Genomic DNA, 26,628 nt, shown 5'->3' with positions numbered 1-26,628 from the left:
GGCGCCCCTGGCCCCCAAAATCTAGGGGCCCCCACCCAGGTATGTAGGCATGTCCTATGTCAGATTTTTTTTTTTCAAAAGTGCTGGGGCGCTGGGCTTCTCGCGGGCAGGCACGCGCGCGCGCAAGCAGCAGCATGCCGATAGCCCGATCCCACCCAGCGATCGATACGGACGTGATCACTTCACGTAAAAAAACGAGCGATCGTGATCCCTTCTTATTCCATGATTTCCATCTCACACGGATTACCAGTCCCAGCCCTAGGCCGCCGACGCCGTACTGCTGTGCCCAGGCTCCTGCACTGTAATTCCTTCCTAATCCAGTTCGCCGGCGCCACTGATTACAATTCCCGCGGACTCCAATTGAATTGCTCTCCGGTATAGCCTCTAGGTCCTGTATAGGCAGCCATACGCACTGACACTCATCAGGTAATCGGGTATATCACGATTGTATTGTCATTCCTTGATGCATAGCCGGCAGCGTTCAACAATTGATGTTTTTATTTTCAGCACTGCATGTTAATCATGTTGTCCAAAAACAGGACGCATCCATCGGGTAGCAATAAAAGGAAAATAAAGGAAGGTGTGGATAAATTGGTACAATCACAGCGCGGAGATATTTACAAATTTCTCAAGAGTACTATTGGTGCTTCCATTGCTTCGATAAACCAAGATGATGAGTTGTGATATGGCTGCCAAGGAGGAAGAGGAAGAGCAACAACTAATGAGAATTCAGGAATCGGATCAGCACGAAAAATATGTCAACACCAACATCGGCGACAACTACGTAAGTGGCTCCGAGATTGTAGGTAATTCATCAGATACTCAAACACAACATGCTAGTGTTGATGAACAACTAGTTTATACTCCTGATATTTATGATCCAAGAAATTGGGATAGTCTTGGTGATAAAGCAAGAGATATTTTAGTTGAGAAAGGGCCTATGAGAGGGGGGAAATGGAATACGATGTAGATGATGATGCATGAAGACTTTTTTCATGTGCTCATTATTCATAGGAAATTAAGCAATGAAGAGGAACATTATACAAAATGGTTAGTTTATTCAGAAGATTAAAGGCATCGGCCGAAAGAAGCTTTTCAAAGTTGAAATTATTAAAGAATTATTTGAGGCCAATAATGACTCAAGAGAGGTTAAATGGTTTGGCTACACTACTATGCGTCGAGAGGAAATTAGTGGATGACATTGGCATCAACCTCATCATAAGTGACTTTGCATCGAGGAATGCTAGAAGAATTTTTGAAGGTAATATGTATAAACCATTGTATGTGCATGCTGATTTTAGATGCATTTAAGTGTTATTGATAATATTCCATGTATACATGTATTCGTGTTGTTATTATGATGTCTACGTTAAGGGCTCTGAATTTAAGTTTTGCTCCGGGCCTCCGAAATCATAGGACCGGCCCTGTGCATAGCTGCCACCTTCACAAAGCTTGATGATCTGTTGAGCATCGGACTGTACATAGACATTTCATGCAAACCTCTTTGCGCGCACATGGTGGCATCTTGCCTCTCGCCTCGTACCAAGACCATCAGATCCGGTGGCATAATCACGTACGTACACCTGGCCGCTGGAGAGATAGAATGCGTCGACAGCCTGCATGAATTTCGGAGCTCCATCCCCGAGTCAACTGTTTCTTGTCGTATACTCCGCCCACGGACTGGCGAAAAGCATGGGACGATCTCAGAGATTCGCGCCTCGTTCAGCGGCCTCTTCCACGTAGTACGTGGACGAGCAGGAGAGAGCGTGCGTGGCCGCGTGGCTATCACACAGCGCCAGATGCCGCGGCCAGATGCTCAGAACCTTCGCCTCCTACATCTAGGGTTTAACAACCGTTATTCGTACAATGCTCTTTGCCCGGCTCACGCACACACACCGAATCCATGTGAATCGAGGGTGCATTAAGACTAACGACGCCCATGTGAATCAGCGTTTGGAGTACACATCGAGATCCAATCTGGAAACGGGGAGACCCTGAAATAGATGCTTGCGTGCAAAGTGAGACTGGGGACATCCTGGTCCGAGCCTAAGATAAACACCACAAGAATTACATCTCAGAGAATCAACTTGTGAATGGATGGTTATCAGAACGGGTGTATATATCCTTGTATTAATCCAACAGAGAACGACGAACACCACGTTTGACACCCTGTGTGTCAAGTAGAGGCGAAACATTTCTTCCAAAGGAGAGAGGTGTTTCCGTCAATACCAAGGTACATGTGGTCTCATCATTAATCTCAACAATATCCAATGGCTCAGTCTTTTAGTGGTGTTCACAAGGGTAAGATTTATTGTGCATGTCTGTGTATATATGAGCATTTGTGCCTTGGTATTGACGGAAAATACCAAAAAAATCCGATACTGGCAGGCGGAAGCACGTATATGCATATGGGAAGGAAGCGAAAATCCTACATCCGGCAGTTACAGAACTATCTATGTAAACTTCGAAAGTGCTCTTTTGACCCCGAGCTCACATGCTCCCTGATGAGCAGTAAAATCCAACAAAAATAGTACTAAAAAATCTGATTTTTTTGTGATTAACATTGATGAAAGTTTTAACATCTTGCAATTTTCGTGATGAAATAACATTCGTGGAGGTATGGACAAACAAAACAAAATCGATGCTCCAAAATGCTTCGAATAATAGTCTTTTCGGAGCAGTGATTTTTTTTGCCCAAACCTACACGAATGTCATTTCATCACAAAAATTTGCAGGCAGTTAAAACTTTCATCAATGTTTATCGCAAAAAAAATCAGAATTTTGAATTTTTTTATTACTTTTTTGAATTTTACTGTCCATCAGGGAGCATGTGAGCTCGGGTTCAAATACTCCGCATCCCGTAAACTTCCTAATCAACTCTCTCCCTCTGAATTGCACGGGAATGCCCCTTCCCGCTCCATCTCCAGTAAAAAACCTCCACATTACAAATTACGTTAAACCTGTAATTAGTGTTACAAATGACGTTAAATCTGTAATTAGTACTCCGTTCGTAATGATCTAAACACTTTTATATTTCTTTTATAGAGGGACGTAGGTCTAGCACTACTCGGAAGGAAGTGGCGAATGCATTCGCGTGCAGTACACGACTGCCCGGCTATACTGACTCAAATTAAGGAATGGATGCGCACGGAGGCACTCGGATTAACGGCCTTGCTTCGCGTGCCTGGTCGGCGTTTGAGGAGATCAAGACACGACTAGCTAGTAGGAGTAGTACTATAGTACTCCTTGTAAGACGCACTAGGATTGACCTTGCTTCGCGTTCATCCTAGAGATCTATGGTACTACCGTAGTAGTACTCTTATATTCAGCCAAGCCCATCGACAACAAGTGACGTAGTAGTCTTACCCGGGCCTTTGCAACAAGTACGTCCACCGACGAGTACTGCTCCGGTGCGATCGGCATGGGCAGCCTGAGGAGCACGCAGCACGACTGCGGCGGCGGCGTCAGCCACTCGCTCTCGTTCCTCCTTGGGGCTCTCCTCCCCACCGTGCTGCTCTTCTTCCTCGCCTCCGACCGGGTCGACGAGCAGCTGTCCAGCATATCGACCTTCCGGTTCCGGAACGGATCGTCAGCTCATCAGCTGACTAGCCATGCTGCCGACCTCCCGACCAATGGCTCGGATGGTGGCGACAAAAAGGTACGTACAGTTCACTTGTAGTGTGTGAAATGACCGTGAAGGCTGGGAGCTTAACCGATTTGCATGCTTGGCCACAATCGCAGGAGAAGGCATTCCAGGGGCTGGCGGAGCTGCTGCCGAGGGTCGCCATGGACGACGGGACGGTGATCATCACGTCGGTGAACGAGGCGTTCGCGCAGCCCGGCTCCCTGCTCGACCTCTTCCGCGGGAGCTTCCGCGACGGCGAGGGGATCGCGCACCTCCTCAACCACACCCTCATCGTCGCCGTTGACCCCGGCGCCTTGGCCCTCTGCAAGGCCGTGCACCCCCACTGCTACCTCCTGGAGGTCATGGCCGCCGGCGTCAGCTCCGCCAACGGCTTCATGACCAGAAGCTACCTCGAGCTCGTCTGGTCCAAGCTCACCTTGCAGCACCGCGTCCTCCAGCTCGGCTACAACTATCTCTACACCGTAAGCTTGCTAAGCCACGTACACGCCTCTAAATTTCTCGTCGTACATTTCGACGGATGAAGTAAAATTTGTTATGATGAAGGATCTGGATGTGCTGTGGCTGCGCAACCCGTTCCGGCACATCAGCCTCTACGCCGACATGGCCGTCTCCACCGACCGGTTCAACGGCGACGCCGAGGACCTGACGAACGCGCCCAACACCGGCTTCTACTACGTCAGGTCGACCAACCGCACGGTGGAGATGGTGAGGCGGTGGCGGGCGGCGAGGTCGCGGTTCCGGCCGCTGGCCCACGACCAGGAGGTCTTCGAGGCGATCAAGGGCGAGTTCGTCGCCGGCGAGCTGCGGATAAAGCTGGTGTTCCTGGACACGGCGCTCTTCGACGGCTTCTGCGAGTACCACGGCGAGATGGACCGGGTGTGCACGATGCACGCCAACTGCTGCCTCCGGCTCGCGACCAAGATGCACGACCTCCGGAACGTGGTCGCCGACTGGAAGAGGTACTCGAGCCTGCCGCCGCCGGAGAAGATGAGCAGCAAGCTCAGGTGGACGTACCCCGCCAAGTGTGCGGCGACGATGAAAATACCGGCATAATGGCTTTTTACTGGTTCCTGTAGTGACCTTAATTACGAACTTTTATGCAGTGATTTGGTTTCGACAGTTTTAGAAGATATTTCTACAGAAGAATAGATGCTTTTTCGATAAAGGGTGTTTTCTATTGTCTCATAATGTAGCAATGAGGGAGTACATTCATAACGAGCACACCTAGTCTCTGCATAGTTAGGAGTGCCTATATATAGTCATGCCGGCAAATAGAAAAGTCAAATAAAACCAAAGCTTATGCCTAGCCGCACAAAAAAAAGATGAAAAATAAGTCTTGAATGATCGAAACAGTGATAGATGATATACCACAGTGACCATCTGTACCATCCATTTTTTGATAACACACAAACTACGAGAAAGGTTCTTCAAAGACGGCACCTCCATGAAGGAAATAACACACAAATGCCGTTGTTGCCGGATCCAACCATCGAAGGTCAAATCGTGGGTTTTCACCCTGAAGATCACCGTCGAGTAAACTGTAAAACAATGTCTTCATCAAGATAACGACTTAAAAGAAGCCGCCATTGTCAAGTATAACCAACCAACAAGGGCCAGACTTAGAGTTTTCACCCTAGAGCTCAAGACCGGATATTTGAGAAGCACCACCCAACCGAAGTCATTATATGATGTCTCCTCCACTTGCCACAAACCTAGCAGCTGCATACGTGCACAGTCCCAGACCATGCCCGGGCGAGCAGATAGTCAAGCCACGACAAAAGTCGGACCATGCCCGGAAGAATAGATGTTTGATATGTGAATTTCTACTAGATGACACTATATTTTCTTTGATGATGCCAATTTAGTTTAATCATCGTAAATTTGAGCCCACAGCCCATCCTTCATTTTTCTTTTCGATTCGCCACTGCACGTACGGTTGGGTCACGTACGTGTACCTTTTATCTTCAGGAAATGTTTCTGTGTGGCAGGCCGGCCGAACGCTCGACCGGTCTCTCGGCCACGTACACGCCACACGGCCATGAGGGCTCACACACACGTCCCTTTCTTATCCTCTCCTCCACCACACGCATTTTGGGTGTATTTGGTTTGTGTCCACGACACCATTTGCGACTATGCCTGAAGTGTGCCTCGTACTTGTTTGGTTCATGCCTGAAAAATGAAATCCGTGCCTGGCAGAGTCTTACCAACATATAGATGATTATCCTGGCCCAATTGAAAGAGAAGAATTGTTTAGTCCAGGCAGTTTGATCAGCCTGAGCCAGGCGTCCTTTTCCTTCCGCCTGGTGTAGCCTGGCAGTAATAAGCAACAAGTAGCAGTAAGGTTGGATGTTTGATTATTATATTTAAGTACCCAGGCGACAGCAGCATGCAAAGGACATCAACCAAACAAAGGTGCGCCAGGCAGAATTTTCCATCCACTCAGGCTCCTTCCAGGTATCCATTTTGCCCAGGCACAATGTCCAGGTCTTTAACCAAACAGGCCCTTTATCCTCTCCTCACACAACTTGTTTTCAGATTTCTCGCACATCTCCATCTCCGCTCGCCCCTCTCTCTTTGTATCCAGACTCCAGCAGCGCCATGGCTTCTCCGGCGAGCCCGTCGCCGGCGGGACCCCATCTGCTCCTCTATTCACCTCTCTCCGACGAGATTTCTCTTCTATGTTGCATAGCTCGTCAGCCCTTTCCATCCCGCTCCTTCGACGACCCACTGTCGCTACAGACAAAGGAAATGGACCATAGGGACGGCGGCGGACGGAGGAGAATCACGCCGGGAGAGCTGCAATTGGTGGACCGAAGAGTTGCAACCGGCCACACCGGGAGCTGCAACCGGCGGACGGAGGAGCTACAACGGGTAGGCGGATGGTGGTGACCACGACCACCAAGTGCTACACCGGCGGCGACCAAATGCTGGAACCGGCCTCCAATTTTGCTACTACTCGCGTTTTGATTTGATGGAACCGGCTCCTAATTTTACATTTTTGCTACCAACGTTTATTTTCTTGCTGGATCTAGCACCATTTTTTTGTTACTATGAGTGTTTTGAGTTTGCTTGAACCAGCGCCCATCTTTTGCAATTTTTGCTACCACTAGCGTTTGGCTTTGCTGGAACGAGCTTTATTTTATGCTACCACCGGCGTTTTTGAATTGCTGGAACAACATCCAAGTTTCGCAATTTGTGCTACCACCGTTTTCTTTCTTTGCTGGAGCCAGCGTCAGATTTTGCTGCCACCGTTGTTTGCATGCGAACCAGGTTGTCGTCGCCACTGATTCTACAGGTGGGTGAGGAGGAAGGGATGGGCAGAAGCGGCAAGGGGCGAGCGTCGGCGGCGACTGTTGATGGTGATGGGACGAGCCGCGCGCACCCGATGCAGAGGAGGGGGAGGGTGGCCGCCAAGTCTCCCTCATTTTCTTCTCAGATTCATGTGCTGCGCGAGAAAGACGACGAGGAACAAGCCCCATCTAATGACTATGGGAGTCAATCAGACGGCTAGCGTGTAACCGGCCCAAATCTGAGCCGGCGCGCCGGCGCCTAGCACTCACCTTTGTCATGGGGGACGTTTCCCGTTGCCCTGCCTTCAAAGCAGTTCTATGTTGTCTTTGAGCAAGGGCCGAGTGCGTATGCGTAGTGAAAACCATGCACCACCTGCAAGCTTTCCTCGTCGGCAAACCTGTTGCGTGCACAAGTTGCAGATAGTGAGCTTAATTTCTTCACTGTACATGGCTGAAAGCTGGCAAAGACGGGAGGGAAACCAGGGGATCTTGTTCTTTTGTGTGAAAGTGGATATCTATGGCCTTTTTTTAAGGCAAGGATATGTATGAATTTAATAAGGTACCATGATAATGATACTTGGTAAGTAAAGATGAACTTAATCCTTCATGCGTGCATCCGTCTCCATCTACCTAGTTTTCGTCCTTGGCCGGTGCAGTGCAAATTGATCTCTGTTATCGCCAACTCAACTCCCAAGGCCGAAGGCCGGGTACATGCAGGCAATACCCAGTAAAAAGAACAAAAGTAAATACAAAATTAACCCTCAAGAAGAAAGAAATCAAAAATAAATTAGAGTACATAGATCGCAAAATTTGCACACCATTTAAACAAAAAAAATGCACTTTTTGATAATATGCAGGAATAAAGATATAATAGTGGATTTTTGGTAAAAAAAATTCCAGAAATGAATGAACTAGTGGCATTGATATTACCCTTAAAACAGAAAATAAAAAAAATGAAAGAAAATGTAAATATTGAAGTATTCTAGGAAAGAATGAATTAGTGACATTGGTACTACACTTTATAAGAAGAAAATAAATGAAAAATAATCAAACAAAAAATGAAAAAAACTTGCACACAATTTATGTAAAAAAATATAAGCATATAATAGTGGAATTTTCAGAATAAAGGTAGTCTCCAAAGAAGGAATGAATTAGTGGCATTGGTTTTACCATTAAAGAAGAAACAAACAATATAGTTTCCTAAGAAAAAATGAATTAGTAGCTTTGGTATTACCCTTTAAGAAAAACAAATTTAACAAAAACTAAAAAAATCAAAACAATCTAGTTTCCTAAGAAAAAATGAATAAATGGATTTGTTATTACTCTTTAAAAAAGGAAATTAAATAAAGACAAAAAATTAAAATAATGAAGTTTTCTAAGTAAGAATGAATTAGTGGCATTGGTATTACCCTTTAAAAAGAATGAAAATGAAATAAAATCTAAAACAAACAATGACAAATTTTGCACATAATTTACAAAATAATTGTTTTTTGAATAATATGCAATAATAAGCATGCAATAGTGGGGTTTTCCAAAAAAGGTAGTTTCCTAAGAAGGAATGAATTAGTGACATTGGTATTACTATTAAAAATGAAATAAAGTAAAATAAAATCAAAATAATGATGTTTTTCTAAGAAAGAATGAAGTAGTGTCTTTTCTATTACCCTTTAAGAAGAAAAATGAAATATAAATAAAAAAATAAATAATTTTTCCCTATGCTTTAATGAATTTCTCTTTGGTATTACCCTATAAGAAGAAACAAAATGAAATAAAAACTAAAACAGAATCAAAATAATGATGTTTTCTAAGGAAGAATGAATTAGTAATATTGGTATTACCCTTTAAGAAGAAAGGAAAATGTCCCCTAAAAATGAAACAAAATAATGACAATATTTACACACAATATACACAAAAGATGTGCTTTTTAAAAATATGCAAGAATAAGCACGTGATAGTGGAATATCTCAAAAATAAATAGTTTCCTACGATTGAATGAAATAGTGGCAGTGATATTACACTTAAAGAAGAAAGAAACTAAAATAGACATAAAATAAAAAGAAAAAAAAAGTTTACTACAGAATAATGGATCAGTGGCGTATTAACCTTTTAGAATGAAGAAAATTAAAAAAAATGGGACACAATTTTGCACTGAAATTGCACGTTTTTAATATGTAAGAAAGAAACATATAATTGCACGTTTTTAATATTTTTATAGTTTTTGCATGCAAATTTTATACTCACTTAACATCCCAAACATGCACATAAAAAACCAACCAAAAATAGAAGAAAAAACCCTACACAAACAGAACAACAACAACAACAACAACAAAAACAAGAACAATGCCTTTAGTCCCAAACAAGTTGGGATAGGCTAGAGGTGAAACCCATATTTGTTTGTGTAGGTAAAAAAACCTACAGAAACAGCCCAATAAGAAAACACATAACGGGTTTCAGTCCAATAAGGAATCGACTAACTCAAAACATTGGTCAGTCAAATCCTTTCGACCCAAAATCTGAGACTACACACAACAGGAAAAAAAAACAAAGAACACGTATCTTGGAGCAGCAATCAAAGGTAAAAAAAATTGACTAACCAAATTTAAAAATCAGGCAACTTCCATATAAGCTAATAGAGTGCTTATGAAAATACATTGAGGTGTGGGTGGGGTCCAAATTGGATATTTTACCTTTCTGCATTTTCCAAGCACTGTATAGCTGCAACGAATTCTTTATACCAGAATACCATTTCGAGGTCTCCAAGCAACAATGAACTGGTGGATATCGTGGGCATTAGAAAATTCAGGTTCCCCGCCAAATGGGATTAAAATTTGGCTACAGATAGCCTTGAACATGATTGAAGTGCCAGTCTTTGTTATCGCGAACACATGCTGCCAACTCACCTCGGATCATCGTGCCCAGCACGTACGCCATGGTGGCCATCAGAAAGTCAGAATGTCGCCGAGATACCCCATGGCGCCATTTCATTGCCAAGTCGGAAAACAGCCCAAAACACCGTGCTCTTTGGTCCATGCGTGCAGCCGTGCAGCTGCAGGTAGGTTTTCACCTGGAGTGACGAGAGGAGGTGTTATAAGTACGAGGCAAAAATCAACTGAACCACAGCAACATGCTGAATCTTTCAAAAAAAAGTATAAGGCAAAAATGGAAGCCTTGGAGGGTGACGAGCTTCCGGCCGTGTGCGTTCGCGTTCGTGGTGGAAGCGTCGTGTGCAGGGGTAGTTGGCATGCAAGTGGCGCCATTTTTAGCTGTATACATCTGCAGGCCAGTTGGGTTGCAAGTCGACAGCGGCTCTGGGTCATGGCAATGGACATGACGAGCCGTCTGGGAAAGCAGCGCAACGGGGCCGGCGTCAGCCACGCGGTCTCGTTCCTCCTCGGGGCCCTTCTCCCCACGGTGCTGATCTTCTTCCTCGCCGCCGATCGGGTCGGCGTGCAGCTGGCCACCATATCGAGCTTCCAGTTCTGGAATGGATCGACTCACCAGCTGGCTACTAGCAATGCTACTAACCTCCCAGGTGACGGCTCGGGCGGCGAAAAGGTACGTCGCGCAGTTCATTCGCAGTGTGTTGCATGGCATGGTACTGTATGCACAGTGGTTGAGAAACTAACCGATTTCCGCCATGCAGGAGGAAGCATTCCCGGGGCTCGCGGAGCTGCTGCCAAAGGTTGCCATGGACGACGGGACGGTGATCATCACGGCGGTGAACGAGGCGTGGGCGCGCCCAGGCTCCCTCCTCGACCTCTTCCTCGGCAGCTTCCGCGACGGCGACGGGATCGCGCACCTCCTCAACCACACCCTCATCGTCGCCGCCGACCCCGGCGCCTTGGCACTTTGCCAGGCCGTGCACCCGCACTGCTACCTCCATGAGGTCACCTCCGCCAACGTTAGCTCCGCTAACAGCTTCATGACCAAGAGCTATCTCGAGCTCATCTGGGCCAGGCTCGAGGTCCCACAACGTATCCTCCAACTTGGCTACAACTATCTCTCCACCGTAAGCTACCCCGCATGCCTCTAACAATTTCACAAACCGTTGAGAAACATTGCATTCTCTTTTTTCTCTCATTTCATTTTTTAGTTGTGTTACATTTTATTATTTCAAAGAGTGAAAGATCACACACTATGTCTAGGTTATGCATCTTCAGTTAATATTATTGATGGCAGGATGTGGATGTCATGTGGTTGCGCAACCCGTTCCGGCACATCAGCCTTTACGCCGACGTGGCCATGTCGACCGACCGCTTCTACGGCAATGCCGAGGACCTACAAAATGTGGGAAACGGCGGCTTCTACTACATTAGGTCGACAAACCGGACGGTGGAGATGCTAAGTCGTTGGCTGGCAGCGAGGTCGCGGTTCCCCTCCGCCCATGACCAAGGAGTGCTGAACGAGATCAAGGCCGAGCTCGCAGCCGGTGACCTACAGATCAAGTTCGTGTTCCTTGATACGGTGATCTTTGGCGGTTTCTGCCAGTTCCACGAAGAGATGGACAAGGTATGTACGATGCACGCCAATTGCTGCATCGGGCTCGAGAACAAGGTGGACGACCTCACCAACATGATTGCCGATTGGAAGAACTACACAAGCAAGACGCCATCGGACAAGTTCAAGTGGACGTTCCCCACCAAGTGCAAGGCGTCGATGGGAAAACGCTAATTAGTGAAATGGAGTATTATAAGAACACAATCTAGCATTCCAGATGCAAAAAGAACGAAAGAGAATTACCTCCCCTCCCCCCCTTCAGTTGGGTCCGTTTTCCATTGTTATTAAGTCCTTTCCATTTTACTACACGGTAACGCCTCAGTTTTACTGATGTTTCACTAAGGTTTGTTTGAGGTTTTCATTAGTTTTGTGAAACACTTTAAGAGAAGGTTTCCAGTAAAACCGAGCGGAACTCAAACTAGCTAGTACAAAACTACATCGAAACTGAATCTACCAAAGTACGTACCGAAACCATATGAACCCATGAAACCACAATGAAAGTTGTTGGAAACCTTATGGTACCTGCATAGATAAAATATAGTTTTGGAAACAAAATTTTGAAATCCGCTAAAACGTGAACCAAAACTATGTGAAAACATGAAACCACGATGAGGTTACTGAGAACCATTTGAAATTTTATCGATAAAAAATGGGTCAGAAAGTTTCGTCGATATTTCATTCCAGTTTCATAACATGAACATTATAAATTTGAAAATTGTTCAACATTGATATTCTTTGACAGACCGTCAAGATAATGAAAAGGTTTATGGTTTCTAACTTTGAAAATGCGTGGGTCAATATATGGGAGAGGGGGGGGGGGGGGATTGTGGTTCTTAAAAACTGGAGAGTTCTAAACTAAAAAAAATGTATGATAAAAGATCCCACGAATGTCAAAGTCCTTGGAATAATTGGATAATCCTTGGACATCAACATACACGTGGGAAATCCTCGTTGATTCCATATGCGTAATTTAACACAGAGTTGTCCGAGCCACAACCAAGGTAAGTGGTCTAGTCCTACCCCGACTAACGAGTGTGTGACTATTCAGAACACTGGAGAATACTCCGGTGGTTACTAAACGGTGTGACGCTCTCAATCGAACAACTGAGATGCTCAGATGGATCTCGGTTTGGTTCTCTACGATAGCTTTACGTGAAACCTGAATTGCCATGATAGAATCTTTCCGCAATAGCTCCTCTCTTTTCTTCATCTTGCCGAGGTGGGTATGGGTGGTGATGACCCATGGTTGCTGTGATGAAGTGGTTATAACAAGGTTAACATATATGTCTTTATTTTAGTGTCATTAGAGTATGCATGACACAAATGTATGTGTACATGTTAGTCATGTCAAAGTTGTTTGTGCATCTCGACAATAATATGAAGGCCAACTGAAGATGGATGCACACTAATTAACTTGAGTTCCTGCATGAGGCTATATGCTTACCAATATAAGGCACAATATATGTGAAGATGTGGTTTGGATTCAAAGGTTAGGATCGAGAGGTGATTGTAGGAATCATCCAAACACGTATGTGTAGAAGCCACATAGGAATAGTCCAGGTCATTTCTGTCATTGTATGTGAGTTGTAATCAAGCTAGCTAGTCTACCTGTCTTGTTTTTCTTAGGTTAGGCAACAACATGTCATTTAATTATAGTCACCAGAAAATGGAATAAACATGAGACACATTAGGTGCAAGTCGCCAATCATAATGTGTTCATGTGTGCGAATTGGTCATGAGTGTTCATAGTGGATAAAGAACGGTGGCTTGTGTCTCCTTTCGTGGTCCGAGTTCGAGTGAGTTCGGATAGATAATAGCAAGTCCCTCATCAACAAATCTCTCTCTCTCTCTCTCTCTCTCTCTCTCTCTCTCAATACACCGAAGAGTCCATCCAATATGTATGGACAAGATAGTGCCAATCATTCATGATAGAAGCATGGAAGCCACACTTAATACAAGTTAAGATGAACCATGAGATGGTATCCAAAAAGTAATTTCTAACATGGAATAATTATAATTGTCGGATTACGGGTTCCGGCAAACCCTTGTGAGGTCAAACTCTGGGGTGCGCACAAGAACACTCTCTTCCTTGCTCGCTCACTCAGCGATTTCACGGCCTAGCTCGACGGATCCAAAGAACAAGAGACACGAGGGTTTATACTGGTCTGGGCCACCTTGCGGTGTAATACCCTACTCCAGTTTGTAGGTGGATTGCCTCGCGGGGCTGAGGATGAACTAATACAATGGATGAACAACCTCAGAAGGCGAGGTGTTCTTGGGCTCGATGAACTGGTGAGCTCGTTAGGGTGGAATGAATCCGATCCCAGATGCCCCTCTCTCTCTCTCTGCAAGATGAGTCGATCCTCCACTACGGTGTTGGCTAGGTCCTATTTATAGTGGCCTTGGTCCTCTTCTCAAATGTTAGGCGGGAAGGAATCCCACAATGGCCAAGTTTGAAGGGGGACAACTAGTACAAACTATCCTGACAAAAGATAGTCTTCGCCTGCCAAAGGCTCTAGTGGTGATGCTGCTGTGGGCTCCGCGACAACCTCCGTCCTACCGTCCCGCTGGTCTTGGTCTTGTTGCATCGATATGGAAACCTTTGTCTGATGCCTCGGGACCCTGCACCTGCGCTTGCCTCCTTAGCACCAAATAGGAAACTGGTACACTGCGCCCGCTGGCGCTCGCCTCGCCTTGGTCGTCATGGTTCATGTCACGTGAACCTCGCGAGGTGCTCCCTGCATAGATATCTCCGCTCCTCAGGAGCCAGCCTAGTGAGGCTGCCCCAGGGAGGTCTTGGTGTCGTCCGCCTCGTGAGACTTGGCCCCTTGCGAGGGTCTTGAGTTATTGTTGCTGAAGATGGGCCGTACTAGGCCGTTGGTGGAGCCACGCCCTGGGCCGCAGGCAGGCAAGTCTGGGCACCCCCGATCCCAGAATGCCGACAATAATAAATAGTATAATGCCATGGGCCAACCTTCAAACATGCCTTCAATGTCGTGCATGTTTGCATCCATATATATATATATATATATATATATATATATATGTATGTATTTCCACATCCATTCTCACCCATCAAGTAGGAGAATGTACGCCCTCAACAACATGCATCCTTCTGCTCCCATTATTCATTGGTTCGAAGGGTTGGAATTAGAGAACTCAAAAGGAAGAGCATGAGGCCTAGTTTAGGGATATGAAGCATCATGAAAGCAATGAAAATTGCTACATAGGACTACTAGTGTTCCATATTCTAGATATTCATGGGATGACGCCATGCTGGATCAACCAATCTATCCTCTAGGTATTTATCGAGTGAAACAAACCTGACACATACTCCTCAAGAATAAATTATGTTGGTCGCGAGACTGAGGTAGTCCTATGGTGTATCTCTGGCTACATGCTGATTTTCGTACCCAAATGTGTGAGGGTTGTTTCTTTCCCTCAAACCTATTTAGGTTTACCATTGTTGGGGTCGATTCTTCCAAGAGAGGTTTTCCAACATTTCATTTTTCAAATGGATGAATGTCTTACCGGCTCCTTAATGGGTCACAGTACACAAGGCGGCAGGGTAAGACATACCAGATAAGTTCTGACAATAAGTTTTGACTTTCCGCTTAGTGCACTTTATGTCTTGCATCAAAATGGATGATCCAAGGAATTGATATATTGATATCTGTTCTAGTAAATAAAAAAGCTAGCGGGAATGATTGGCAACTGGCTTGGGATTTTATCTGCAGATTTTTTTAAGAAAGATACTTGGGATCAGATCTAGAGGTTTAAAAATAAGCATATCCTGATAAAGTTCATGCATTGGATGCACAGTACACCTAACTTACCTTGGGCAAGATGGGCAAGAGTAGCACACTTTAAAAGAAAAGTCATCGGCAACATGATGTCCGGTGAAACTCATACCTGCTCTCAAATTAGTGGGCTCATTCAAGGATAGAAGGTAGTTACATTTATCCAATTGAGGAACAATAAAACAACGTCTCTTGATAATTTTATAGAAAGTAAGGGGTATATGCCTGCTTCCAAATTCCGCTGGGGGGTCTGTGTCGAACTAGGCACATGCACAAGTATGAGTAATGAGCTTACTATATGTATGATGTTTGTGATTACTTGCCCTTTGCAAAGCTCATCGCATGACAAGCAAGTACTTTTTTCCATGGTTTATGTTTTTTTCTGGGCTGTGACAAACGAAGTTGGCATCATAATCAACCAGAGAGGTTTGCCTGTAATTTGTATGGACTATGCAGTTTGTGAGGAAATTAGGTTTCGTCATGAAGTCGATGTGAGATTCCGCAGCTTCAAAAAAACAGAAATAATAAATTGTTCGCTTGACAAATGCTCAAAAAGAATCTTAGTGAGAACAGTGTTGCTTACGGCAACTTCAAAGCAGACCCTCAAACTGCCCGCATCCGTTTGAACAGACATGTACAGATACATTTTCCCATCCAACACGGTAACCCATCGGGCCATCGACGTGTCCAGACGTCCGTTTTCCCACAAATCAGAAACAAACCAAAGGGGGGCTTTGTGGGAGTCCGGACATCCACATGATCAATAAAATGCCACCATGTACCCCTTTCCTCTCGGTCCGGATGGCGGAAGGCCGTTGATGCATGTGGTTTGGTGGAAGGATTAGCAAGCTTGGCGCTTGGTGAAAGCCACTACACTTTTATTCAAATGCTCATTTCGCAAAAGCAAGCACGATGGCTACTAGTTCATTTGACGGAAGCTAGTTCAAATGCTTAAGCAAGCTACTAGTTCGTGCTTCATTTGGCGGAAGCCAGTTCAAATGCTGAAGCATTTAGCGGAAGCCATGCTAGCACGTGGATTAGTAGTCCCTCCGCCAAACAAAAGGCTACTAAATCATCGTTGTTATTTTTTAAAAGAATCACATGGTTATTTTGACATGTTTGGCGGAAGGTTATTTAGCCGAGCACAGATTAAGTTTAACATAGATGGATATTTGAGATACATGGTTGGATGGCCGGCTTCCGAATCAGTGTCTACGGCTGGTCTCCACCGGTCTGCGGATGGATACCATGTCCAATTTGAGAGTCAGCGTTGGAGATGCCCTTAAGAAGCAAATCCTCGGTGTTGATATTTGTCCCTTCGTCTGCTCAGTCCGTGAAACAGCTTTGCATTTCAGGTGGAATGCAATCGTACCACCGAAATCCCATATCACCTAAGCATATCTGATAGCTTTGATGTCTACAAAAGTTAAATTGGGCAGCACATACAACGTGCTTGGGAATTGATCCCAAACCCCAACACATTGGATAATCTGCCAAACCCAACATAATCATCTCTACTATGGCAATGGCAAAACAATGTATAAAGGTGGTAAAGGTGGTTTATTTGGAATATTCCTCTCATTCATAGTTTATTTGGTTCTCATAATGCAAGCTTAGTATTTGGTATTCTTGTCTATGATTACGGTTCTAGTGGCAGACTCATCTGAAAGTAGCCCTGGCCATGGGCAGCCCGACCCGACCCGACCTTGTCCATGGGGCGGGCTCGGGCCTAGGTTTTGAGCCCAAAGGCCAGGCCCGGGCCCGTCATATTTGCTGTTTAACGAAGAGGACCGGCCCGAGGCTCGAGGCCCGACGGGCTTTTGCAGTGATGGGACGGTCTTGGGCCTGTTTTTTAGGCCCGTCGTCCGGGCCGGGCCGGGTTCAGGCCTGGGTTTTTTGCTTCGGGTTTGGTCAGGCCCTGCCCGAAGCCTGGCCCGGCCCGAGGGACGGCCAGGTATATCTGAAAGCATAACGCTGCAGGTGTTTGCACTACTAAAAGTGAGTACCATAATTTTGGGCCTGTTTTGTCCCCTAACAGTCAAATTCAAAATACTAGTTTCACAGCACTGTGAAGAATCTGTTATAGGTTATATGGAAGGATAAGTTTTGCCTCCTAGAATTCAGACATTTGCGTGGAGGTTACTTCGACCGGCTCTTCCTAGAGCTGCTTCAAGATCATCTCATATTCAGCCTTTCTGTAAAAGATGTGGGCAGTTGAAGGATGATATTCATTTGTTATTTTCCTGGGAATTTGTTAGATCATTTTGGTTTCTATCTCCCCTTGCTATCAGAATTGATACTTGCTTTCCACGGACCAAAATCTTATTCTTGAAGTCATTAACACTATATCAACAACTTATCAAGATCAAACTCTTTGGCTATCATATTTCTTATCTAATGGAACATATGGAAAGGCAAGAAATGATATTGCTTTCAACAAGAAGAGAGTGGAAAGTGTTGTAGGTTATCAATGCAGCCAAGGCTATGTTGAAAGAGCAAGAACTGGAGTACAGATCTCAGAGAGGAAAAAAGAGGAGTCAATGATAGCTGCTATGTTGAAAGAGCAAGAATTGGAGTATAGATCTCAGGGAGGTAAAAAGAGGAGTCAATGATAGCTTGCCACCAGGGAAGTTTTCTTTGCAGATTGAGATGAACAGATTCAAGGAGGGGCCAAATGTCTTTACTGATGCTGCTTGAAAAGATATTTCTTTGTCTGATAACTCTAATTATACGAGGTTATAACAACATGCAGGTATAGGCATCTTTGTCTACAAACATGCGAGAGGGCAACATGAGGCGATTTTCATTGCTGCGCCATCTAAGGCTACTTTTGTTATCCAGGCAGAAGCTAGAGCTTTGGAGCTGGGTGCCCAAATTGCCAAGGCGCTTCATCTTCATAGGCCTAATTCTTAATAGATAATCAGGTTCTGATAGAAACTGTGGCGAGGCGATACCTTGAAAATTACCCTGGCCACTGGACCATCAGGGATATCTTAATGCTTTCATCAAGCACAATAAGGAAGCTGATCCTAGAATATTCAAGATTAGTAGGTCAAGCAAGCTCAAGAGGGTTACAACCTTCGTAATATTGGAGCTTGTATTTTTTTCACTTGTTTAGGTGTTAGGCATGAAGGGGATCTTGTCCTGCCATGGAGTGTATCACTAATCTCAATGTGCAGTCCTGCATTTTGCTCTCTATGACATGCCTTAACCTGGAATAAAAGCCTGAAAGCTTCAAAAAAAGTATAGAGATGGTGAAATAAAGCAGAATAAAGGGAATAAAAAATAAATGTCAGAAGTGGGGTTTGAACCCACGCCCTCGTAAGAGGACCAGAACTTGAGTCTGGCGCCTTAGACCACTCGGCCATCCTGACTTCCATATTCATTAAAATTTTTCCCGTATTTATAAGTACGTACCCAGTTGTGCTGTGGCTTCACTTCCCTTATTACATTTGCGTTTTGAAAGTAGGATTCGGCCAGCACAAAAACATACAGGTAGGACTCACAATCTGCCGGCACTAGCTAGCTAGCGGGAGACCGGCGGCAAGCAGAGAGCAGAGACCATGGCGACGGCTCCCTGTACGGCTGTACCGGCACGCCTGGGTTCACCGGTCCGGCAAAGTCAAAGTGCGGCTTCACGATGGCTGCACGTCGGCACTGAGAAATTGGTCTCCATCAACCATCATAGGCGTGCCGCGTGCGACACACCACATATCATCTCTACCACCACCGATCGATTGATCAAGCTCATCTACTCGCCAATGCTCCGGACTCCGGAGTCGGGTCGCCATGCGGGCCACTTCCACCCACCCCGCCGCCAGCAAATTCTTACTCATCGTCGTCGTCCTCTCCCTGGCCCTGGCCACGCACGCCGCGCCGCTCAGCCCGCCGACCTGCGTGCCTGAGGAGCGGGACGCGCTGCTAACCTTCAGGGACGGCTCACGAGCGACCCCGGAGGGCTCCTCACCTCCTGGCGACGAGGATCAGACTGCTGCCGATGGCGGCATACCGGTGCAGTAACCGCGTGCTCGCGCTCAGCCTCCGGAACGCGCCGGGCGGGGCCGAGCTCGACGACAGAGGGTTCTACGAGGGGGCGCTCGTCGGCCGGATAAGCCCCTCGCTCCTCTCCCTCTCGCGGCTGCGGCACCTGGACCTCAGCCGGAACTACCTCGACGCCGCCCTACCGGCGTTCTTGGGCGGCCTCCGGAGCCTGCGCTACCTCAACCTCTCCGGCATCTGCATCTCCGGCGAGGTCCCGCCGCAGCTGGGAAACCTCTCGAGGCTGCGCTCCCTTGACCTCTCAAGCGACTTCGGCACGCAGCTGTTGCGCTCGTCGGACCTCTCGTGGCTGGCGCGTCTGCCATTGCTGCGGCACCTCAGCCTGAGCTCGATCGACACGAGCAGAGCACTAGACTGGCCTCAGGCGGTGAGCATGCTCCCTTCACTCAGAATCCTCTATCTCTCTTCCTGCTCGCTTCCAAGCACGGACCAGTGGCAACTTCCGCCGGCAGGCTTGCGTAACCTCACAAATCTTGAGGCGCTGGATCTCTCCATGAACCACCTCAACCACCCGGCCGCATTTTCCTGGTTCTGGAACGTGACAAGCCTTACTTGCATCTGCTCGAATTTTGTCTACTTTAGGCCTACCTCAATAACAGTTTCAGAAATTCTTAATAGCGCTCAGCGCGACTACTGACTTCTTCGTCACGGACGCCCCGGACTCCGACGACTACTTTCCCGACGACGACTTCTTACGCACTAGATACAGCAACGGTCGAAGCAGATTGGCTTCGTTGGCTCTTGAATGACTTGTCGGTTGTTGAGAAACCTGTACCGGGTATCCTATGAACTACGACAACCAAATTGTGATCACGAAAGTGAGCAGCTCAAAGGATAACATGAAGTTATCAAGACACGTTCAGAGAAGATTAAAGTCTGTTAGAAAAATAAAAAACTCCGGAGTTATTGCATTGGATTATATCCAAACGTCTAAAAATCTGGCAGATCCTTTTACTAAGGATCTTTCACGTAATGTGATTGATAATGCATCGAGGGAGATGGGTATGAGACCCACAATATGAGTTGTTCACAGTGGTAACCTATTCTTTGTGATCGGAGATCCCGTGAATTAGATGTGAAAGACAAGCTGTTGGTCAACTAAGAGGAGAGTATCCTTACTATTCACAATACCACTCCATGAAGATGCAATACTCTCCTAATCTGCATGGCAGGTTGATGTATATCTTAATGTGTTCTAAGTGGCGATTGTAAGCCCAATAGCAGTTTCAGAAATTCTTAATAAATCCTAGAGGCCCACGCAGCCCATTCGTGCAAGGCAAGAGGTGGAACTAAAGTTTAGTCCCACATTGCTAGTTTAGAGGGAGTTGGACCTCTTTATGTATTCTAAGTGGCTCATTTAAGTAGAGATGTTGTCCTGCAGAATATCTTTTGAAGAACACACCTATATGAGTCTGATTGTCAAACGTCGCAATCTATGAGAGTAGGGTTCTCTCTAGTAAACTCATGAAAGGTAACGGAGTATGACGCATAAGCTCCACCCGTGGGGAAGACCCACGATAGCCACGTATCGGTCAAGGCTTTATGTGAAGCTAGATTCACAGAAAACTTGCAGTTCAAGACCCAGTCCACTGTTCAAGTTGCTTACTAGTATAGCATAGAGTTCTCGGTGGAAGTTCAACTTAACAGTCTTCACTGCAGTACCGGTATGTAAAACAGTGTTTTGGAACCAAAGGCAATTTTTGTGTGCCTCTGGGATCTGGTGGGGGATTGCTGGAATTTTGTCTACTTTGTGCCTAGCCCAATAGCAGTTTGAGACATTCCTAATAAATCCTAGAGGCCCACGCAGCCCATTCGTGCAAGGCAAGAGGTGGAACTAAAGTTTAGTCCCACATTGCTAGTTTAGAGGGAGTTGGACCTCTTTATAAGGGAGTTTCTTTCCCCACTAGTATGAGCATGAGAACAAGAGGGGCATCCACGCGCGCTCCTCCTCCGCCGCCCGCCTCGCCACGCCACGCCTCGCCTCGTCACGACGCGGCGCGGCGCGGCGCGGCGCGGCGCGGTGCGGGAATGAGCCGAGCCGATGTCTAAATTTTATCCACGCACTACGGGTATACGAAAGGTCACACGAAAGCTGAAAAGATTTTTGCGAAACTGGAGTTCGAATGCGAATGGTGCAGCCCTTCGGCTGCTGGCTGTTTGCTTCATCTCTGTCTCTTCGTCTCACCTCCCGTCGTTGCCCTCTCGCCTCCTTCTCTTGTGCCTACAAAAGGGAGGTCCCTCCTCCCAGAGAGACGCACCAGAACCTCTTCTTCCTCTCGCCACAAGTTCCTGAGCACTGCGCTGCTGCTACGTTCTTCCCCATCCCTGCTTGCGGCGTGCACCGCGGGTCGGGACAGTAGGCCTCCGAAACCGCACTTTTGAGTCCTGTACGGGAGAAGGGTGATAAGGTTTTTGGGGAGCGTTCAGCACGACTACTGACTTCTTCGTCACGGACGCCCCGGACTCCGACGACTACTTCCCCGACGACGACTTCTTACATCACTAGATACAGCTACGGTCGAAGCAGATTGGCTTCGTCGGCTCTTGAATGACTTGTCAGTTGTTGAGAAACCTGTACCGGGTATCCTTATGAACTGCGACAACCAAACTATGATCACGAAAGTGAGCAGCTCAAAGGATAACATGAATTCATCAAGACACGTTCAGAGAAGATTAAAGTCTGTCAGAAAAATAAAAAACTCCGGAGTTATTGCATTGGATTATATCCAAACGTCTAAAAATCTGGCAGATCCTTTTACTAAGGGTCTTTCACGTAATGTGATAGATAATGCATCGAGGGAGATGGGTATGAGACCCACAATATGAGTTGTTCACAGTGGTAACCTATTCTTTTTGATCGGAGATCCCGTGAATTAGATGTGGAAGACAAGTTGTTGGTCAACTGAGAGGAGAGTATCCTTACTATTCATAATACCACTCCATGAAGATGCAATACCCTCCTAATCTGCATGGCAGGTTGATGTATATCTTAATGTGTTCTAAGTGGCTCATTTAAGCAGTGATGTTGTCTTGCAGAACATCTTTTAAAGAACACACCTATATGAGTCTGATTGTCAAACGTCGCAATCTATGAGAGTAGGGTTCTTTCTAGTAAACTCATGAAAGGTAACGGAGTATGACGCATAAGCTCCACCCGCGGGGAAGACCCATGGTAGCCACACATTGGTCAAGGCTTTATGTGAAGCTAGATTCGCACACAACTTGCAGTTCAAGACCCAGTCCACTGTTCAAGTTGCTTACTAGTGTAGCATAGAGTTCTAGGTGGAAGTTCAACTTAACAGTCTCCACTGCAGTATCGATATATAAAACAGTGTTTTGGAACCTAGGGCAATTTTTGTGTGCCTCTGGGATCTGGTGGGGGATTGCTGGAATTTTGTCTACTTTGGGCCTAGCCCAATAGCAGTTTGAGAAATTCCTAGTAAATCCTAGAGGCCCACGCAGCCCATTCGTGCAAGGCAAGAGGTGGAACTAAAGTTTAGTCCCACATTGCTAGTTTAGAGGGAGTTGGACCTCTTTATAAGGAAGGTTCTTTCCCCACTAGTATGAGCATGCGAACAAGAGGGGCATCCACGCACGCTCCTCCTCCGCCGCCCGCCTCGCCATGCTTCGCCTCGCCTCGTCACGACACGACGCGACGCGGGAATCAGCCGAGATGATATGTAAATTTTTGCCACGCACTACGGGTATAAGAAAGGTCACACGGAAGCTGAAAAGATTTTTGCGAAAGTGGAGTTCGAATGCGAACGGTGCAGCCCTTCGGCTGCTGGTTGTTTGCGTCATCTCTGTCTCTTCGTCTCACCTCCCGTCGCTGCCCTCTTGCCTCCTTCTCTTGCGCCTAAAAAAGGGAGGTCCCTCCTCCCAGTGAGACGCACCAGAACCTCTTCTTCCTCTCGCCACAAGTTCCTGAGCACTGCGCTGCTGCTACGTTCTTCCCCATCCCTGCTTGCGGCGTGCATCGCGGGTCGGGACAGTAGGCCTCCGAAACCGCACCTTTTGAGTCCTGTACGGGAGAAGGGTGATAAGGTTTTTGGGGAGCGCTCAGCACGACTATGACTTCTTCGTCACGGACGCCCCGGACTCTGACGACTATTTCCCCGACGACGACTTCTTACAACACTAGATACAGCTATGGTCGAAGCAGATTGGCTTCGTCGTCTCTTGAATGACTTGCCAGTTGCTGAGAAACCTGTACCAGGTATCCTTATGAACTGCGACAATCAAACTGTGATCATGAAAGTGAGCAGCTCAAAGGATAACATGAAGTCATCAAGACACGTTCAGAGAAGGTTAAAGTCTGTCAGAAAAATGAAAAACTCCCGAGTTATTGCATTGGATTATATCCAAACGTCTAAAAATCTGGCAGATCCTTTTACTAAGGGTCTTTCTGTTGGGGAACGTAGTAATTTCAAAAATTTCCTACGCACACGCAAGATCATGGTGATGCATAGCAACGAGGGAAGAGTGTGATCTACGTACCCTTGTAGACCGACAGCGGAAGCGTTAGCACAACGCGGTTGATGTAGTCGTACGTCTTCATGGCTCGACCGATCAAGCACCGAAACTACGGCACCTCCGAGTTCTAGCACACGTTCAGCTCGATGACAATCCCCGGACTCCGATCCAGCAAAGTGTCAGGGAAGAGTTCCATCAGCACGACGGCGTGGTGACGATCTTGATGTACTACCATCGCAGGGCTTCGCCTAAGCACCGCTACAATATTATCGAGGATTATGGTGGAAGGGGGCACCGCACACGGCTAAGAATATGATCACGTGGATCAACTTGTGTCTCTAGGGGTGCCCCCTGCCCCCGTATATAAAGGATCAAGGGGAGGAGGCCGACCCTAGGAGGGGCGCGCCAGGGAGTAGGATTCCTACTCCTAGTTGGAGTAGGTTTCCTCCTTTCCTAGTCCAACTAGGAGAAGGGGGGAAAGGGGGGAAGAGGGGAAGGAAGGGAGAGAGGGGCCGCGCCCCAAACCCCTTGTCCAATTCGGACTGGGCTTGGGAGGGGCGCGCGCCACCTCCTAGTCCTTTCCACTAAGGCCCATTAAGGCCCATTGCTTCTTCCTCGTATTCCCGTAACTCCCCGGTACCTCCGAAAATGCCCGAATCACTCGGAACCTTTCCGATGTCCGAATATAGTCGTCCAATATATCGATTTTTACGTCTCGACCATTTTGAGACTCCTCGTCATGTCCCCGATCTCATCTGGGACTCCGAACTCCTTCGGTACATCAAAACTCATTAACTCATAATATAACTGTCATCGAAACCTTAAGCGTGCGGACGCTACGGGTTCGAGAACAATGTAGACATGACCGAGACACGTCTCCGGTCAATAACCAATAGCGGAACCTGGATGCTCATATTGGCTCCTACATATTCTACGAAGATCTTTATCGGTCAGACCGCATAACAACATACGTTGTTCCCTTTGTCATCGGTATGTTACTTGCCCGAGATTCGATCGTCGGTATCTCAATACCTAGTTCAATCTCGTTACCGGCAAGTCTCTTTACTCGTTCCGTAATACATCATCTCGCAACTAACTATTAGTTGCAATGCTTGCAAGGCTTATGTGATGTGCATTACCGAGAGGGCCCAGAGATACCTCTTCGACAATCAGAGTGACAAATCCTAATCTCGAAATACGCCAACCCAACATGTACCTTTGGAGACACCTGTAGAGCTCCTTTATAATCACCCAGTTACGTTGTGACGTTTGGTAGCACACAAAGTGTTCCTCCGGCAAACGGGAGTTGCATAATCTCATAGTCATAGGAACATGTATAAGTCATGAAGAAAGCAATAGCAACATACTAAACGATCGGGTGCTAAGCTAATGGAATGGGTCATGTCAATCAGATCATTCAACTAATGATGTGATCCCGTTAATCAAATAACAACTCTTTGTCCATGGTTAGGAAACATAACCATCTTTGATTAACGAGCTAGTCAAGTAGAGGCATACTAGTGACACTCTGTCTGTCTATGTATTCACACATGTATTATGTTTCCGGTTAATACAATTCTAGCATGAATAATAAACATTTATCATGAAATAAGGAAATAAGTAATAACTTTATTATTGCCTCTAGGGCATATTTCCTTCAGTCTCCCACTTGCACTAGAGTCAATAATCTAGTTCACATCGCCATTTGATTTAATAGCAATAGTTCACATCACCATGTGATTAACACCCATAGTCCACATCGATATGTGACCAACACCCAAAGGGTTACTAGAGTCAGTAATCTCGTTCACATCGCTATGTGATTAACACCCAAAGAGTACTAAGGTGTGATCATGTTTTGCTTGTGAGATAATTTTAGTCACCGGGTCTGTTATATTCAGATCCGTAAGTATTTTGCAAATATTTATGTCAACAATGCTCTGCACGGAGCTACTCTAGCTAATTGCTCCCACTTTCAATATGTATCTAGATTGAGACTTAGATTCATCTAGATTAGTGTCAAAACTTGCATCGGCGTAACCCTTTACGACGAACCTTTTTTCATTTCCATAATCGGGAAACATATCCTTATTCTACTAAGGATAATTTTGACCGCTGTCCAGTGATCTACTCCTAGGTCACTATTGTACTCCCTTGCCAAACTCAGTGGTAGGGTATACAATAGATCTGGTACACAGCATGGCATACTTTATAGAACCTATGACCAAGGCATAGGGAATGACATTCATTCTCTTTCTATCTTCTGCCGTGGTCGGGCTTTGAGTCTTACTCAATTTCACACCTTGTAACATAGGCAAGGAAACTCTTTCTTTGACTGTTCCATTTTGAACTACTTCAAAATCTTGTCAAGGTATGTATTTATTGAAAAACCTTATCAAGCGTCTTGATCTATCTCTATAGATCTTGATGCTCAATATGTAAGCAACTTCACCGAGGTCTTTCTTTGAAAAACTCCTTTCAAACACTCCTTTATGCTTTGCAGAATAATTCTACATTATTTCCGATCAACAATATGTCATTCACATATACTTATCAGAAATGCTGTAGTGCTCCCACTCACTTTCTTGTAAATACAGGCTTCACCGCAAGTCTGTATAAAACTATATGCTTTGATCAACTTATCAAAGCGTATATTCCAACTCCGAGATGCTTACACCAGTCCATAGATGGATCGCTGGAGTTTGCATATTTTGTTAACACCTTTAGGATTGACAAAAACTTCTGGTTGCATCATATACAATTCTTCTTTAAGAAATCCATTAAGGATTGCAGTTTTGTTATCCATTTGCCAGATTTCATAAAATGCGGCAATTCCTAACATGATTCGGACAGATTTAAGCAT

General features: G+C 46.0%; 2 protein-coding genes and 1 non-coding gene across 3 annotated transcripts; 2 read left to right on the top strand and 1 right to left on the bottom strand.

The window, feature by feature from the left end:
• The first annotated feature begins 3,224 nt into the window (after positions 1–3,224).
• Positions 3,225–4,867, top strand: LOC125549025 (uncharacterized protein At4g15970-like). Its single transcript, XM_048712526.1, has 3 exons — positions 3,225–3,658; positions 3,742–4,107; positions 4,190–4,867. The coding sequence occupies exons 1-3, from the start codon at positions 3,422–3,424 to the stop codon at positions 4,697–4,699; spliced, it is 1,113 nt and encodes a 370-aa protein (XP_048568483.1). The 5' UTR covers positions 3,225–3,421; the 3' UTR covers positions 4,700–4,867.
• Positions 4,868–10,083: 5,216 nt separating this feature from the next.
• Positions 10,084–11,684, top strand: LOC125549024 (uncharacterized protein At4g15970-like). Its single transcript, XM_048712525.1, has 3 exons — positions 10,084–10,491; positions 10,580–10,945; positions 11,116–11,684. The coding sequence occupies exons 1-3, from the start codon at positions 10,096–10,098 to the stop codon at positions 11,605–11,607; spliced, it is 1,254 nt and encodes a 417-aa protein (XP_048568482.1). The 5' UTR covers positions 10,084–10,095; the 3' UTR covers positions 11,608–11,684.
• Positions 11,685–18,523: 6,839 nt separating this feature from the next.
• On the bottom strand, positions 18,524–18,607 carry TRNAL-CAA. Its single transcript has one exon. It is a non-coding gene; the product is annotated as a tRNA-Leu (tRNA).
• Between the last annotated feature and the right edge of the window lie 8,021 nt (positions 18,608–26,628).

Source organism: Triticum urartu, chromosome 3 (assembly GCF_003073215.2).
Source record: "Triticum urartu cultivar G1812 chromosome 3, Tu2.1, whole genome shotgun sequence".
Lineage (NCBI taxonomy): Eukaryota > Viridiplantae > Streptophyta > Magnoliopsida > Poales > Poaceae > Triticum > Triticum urartu.
This window is presented reverse-complemented; position numbering and strand designations above follow the sequence as displayed.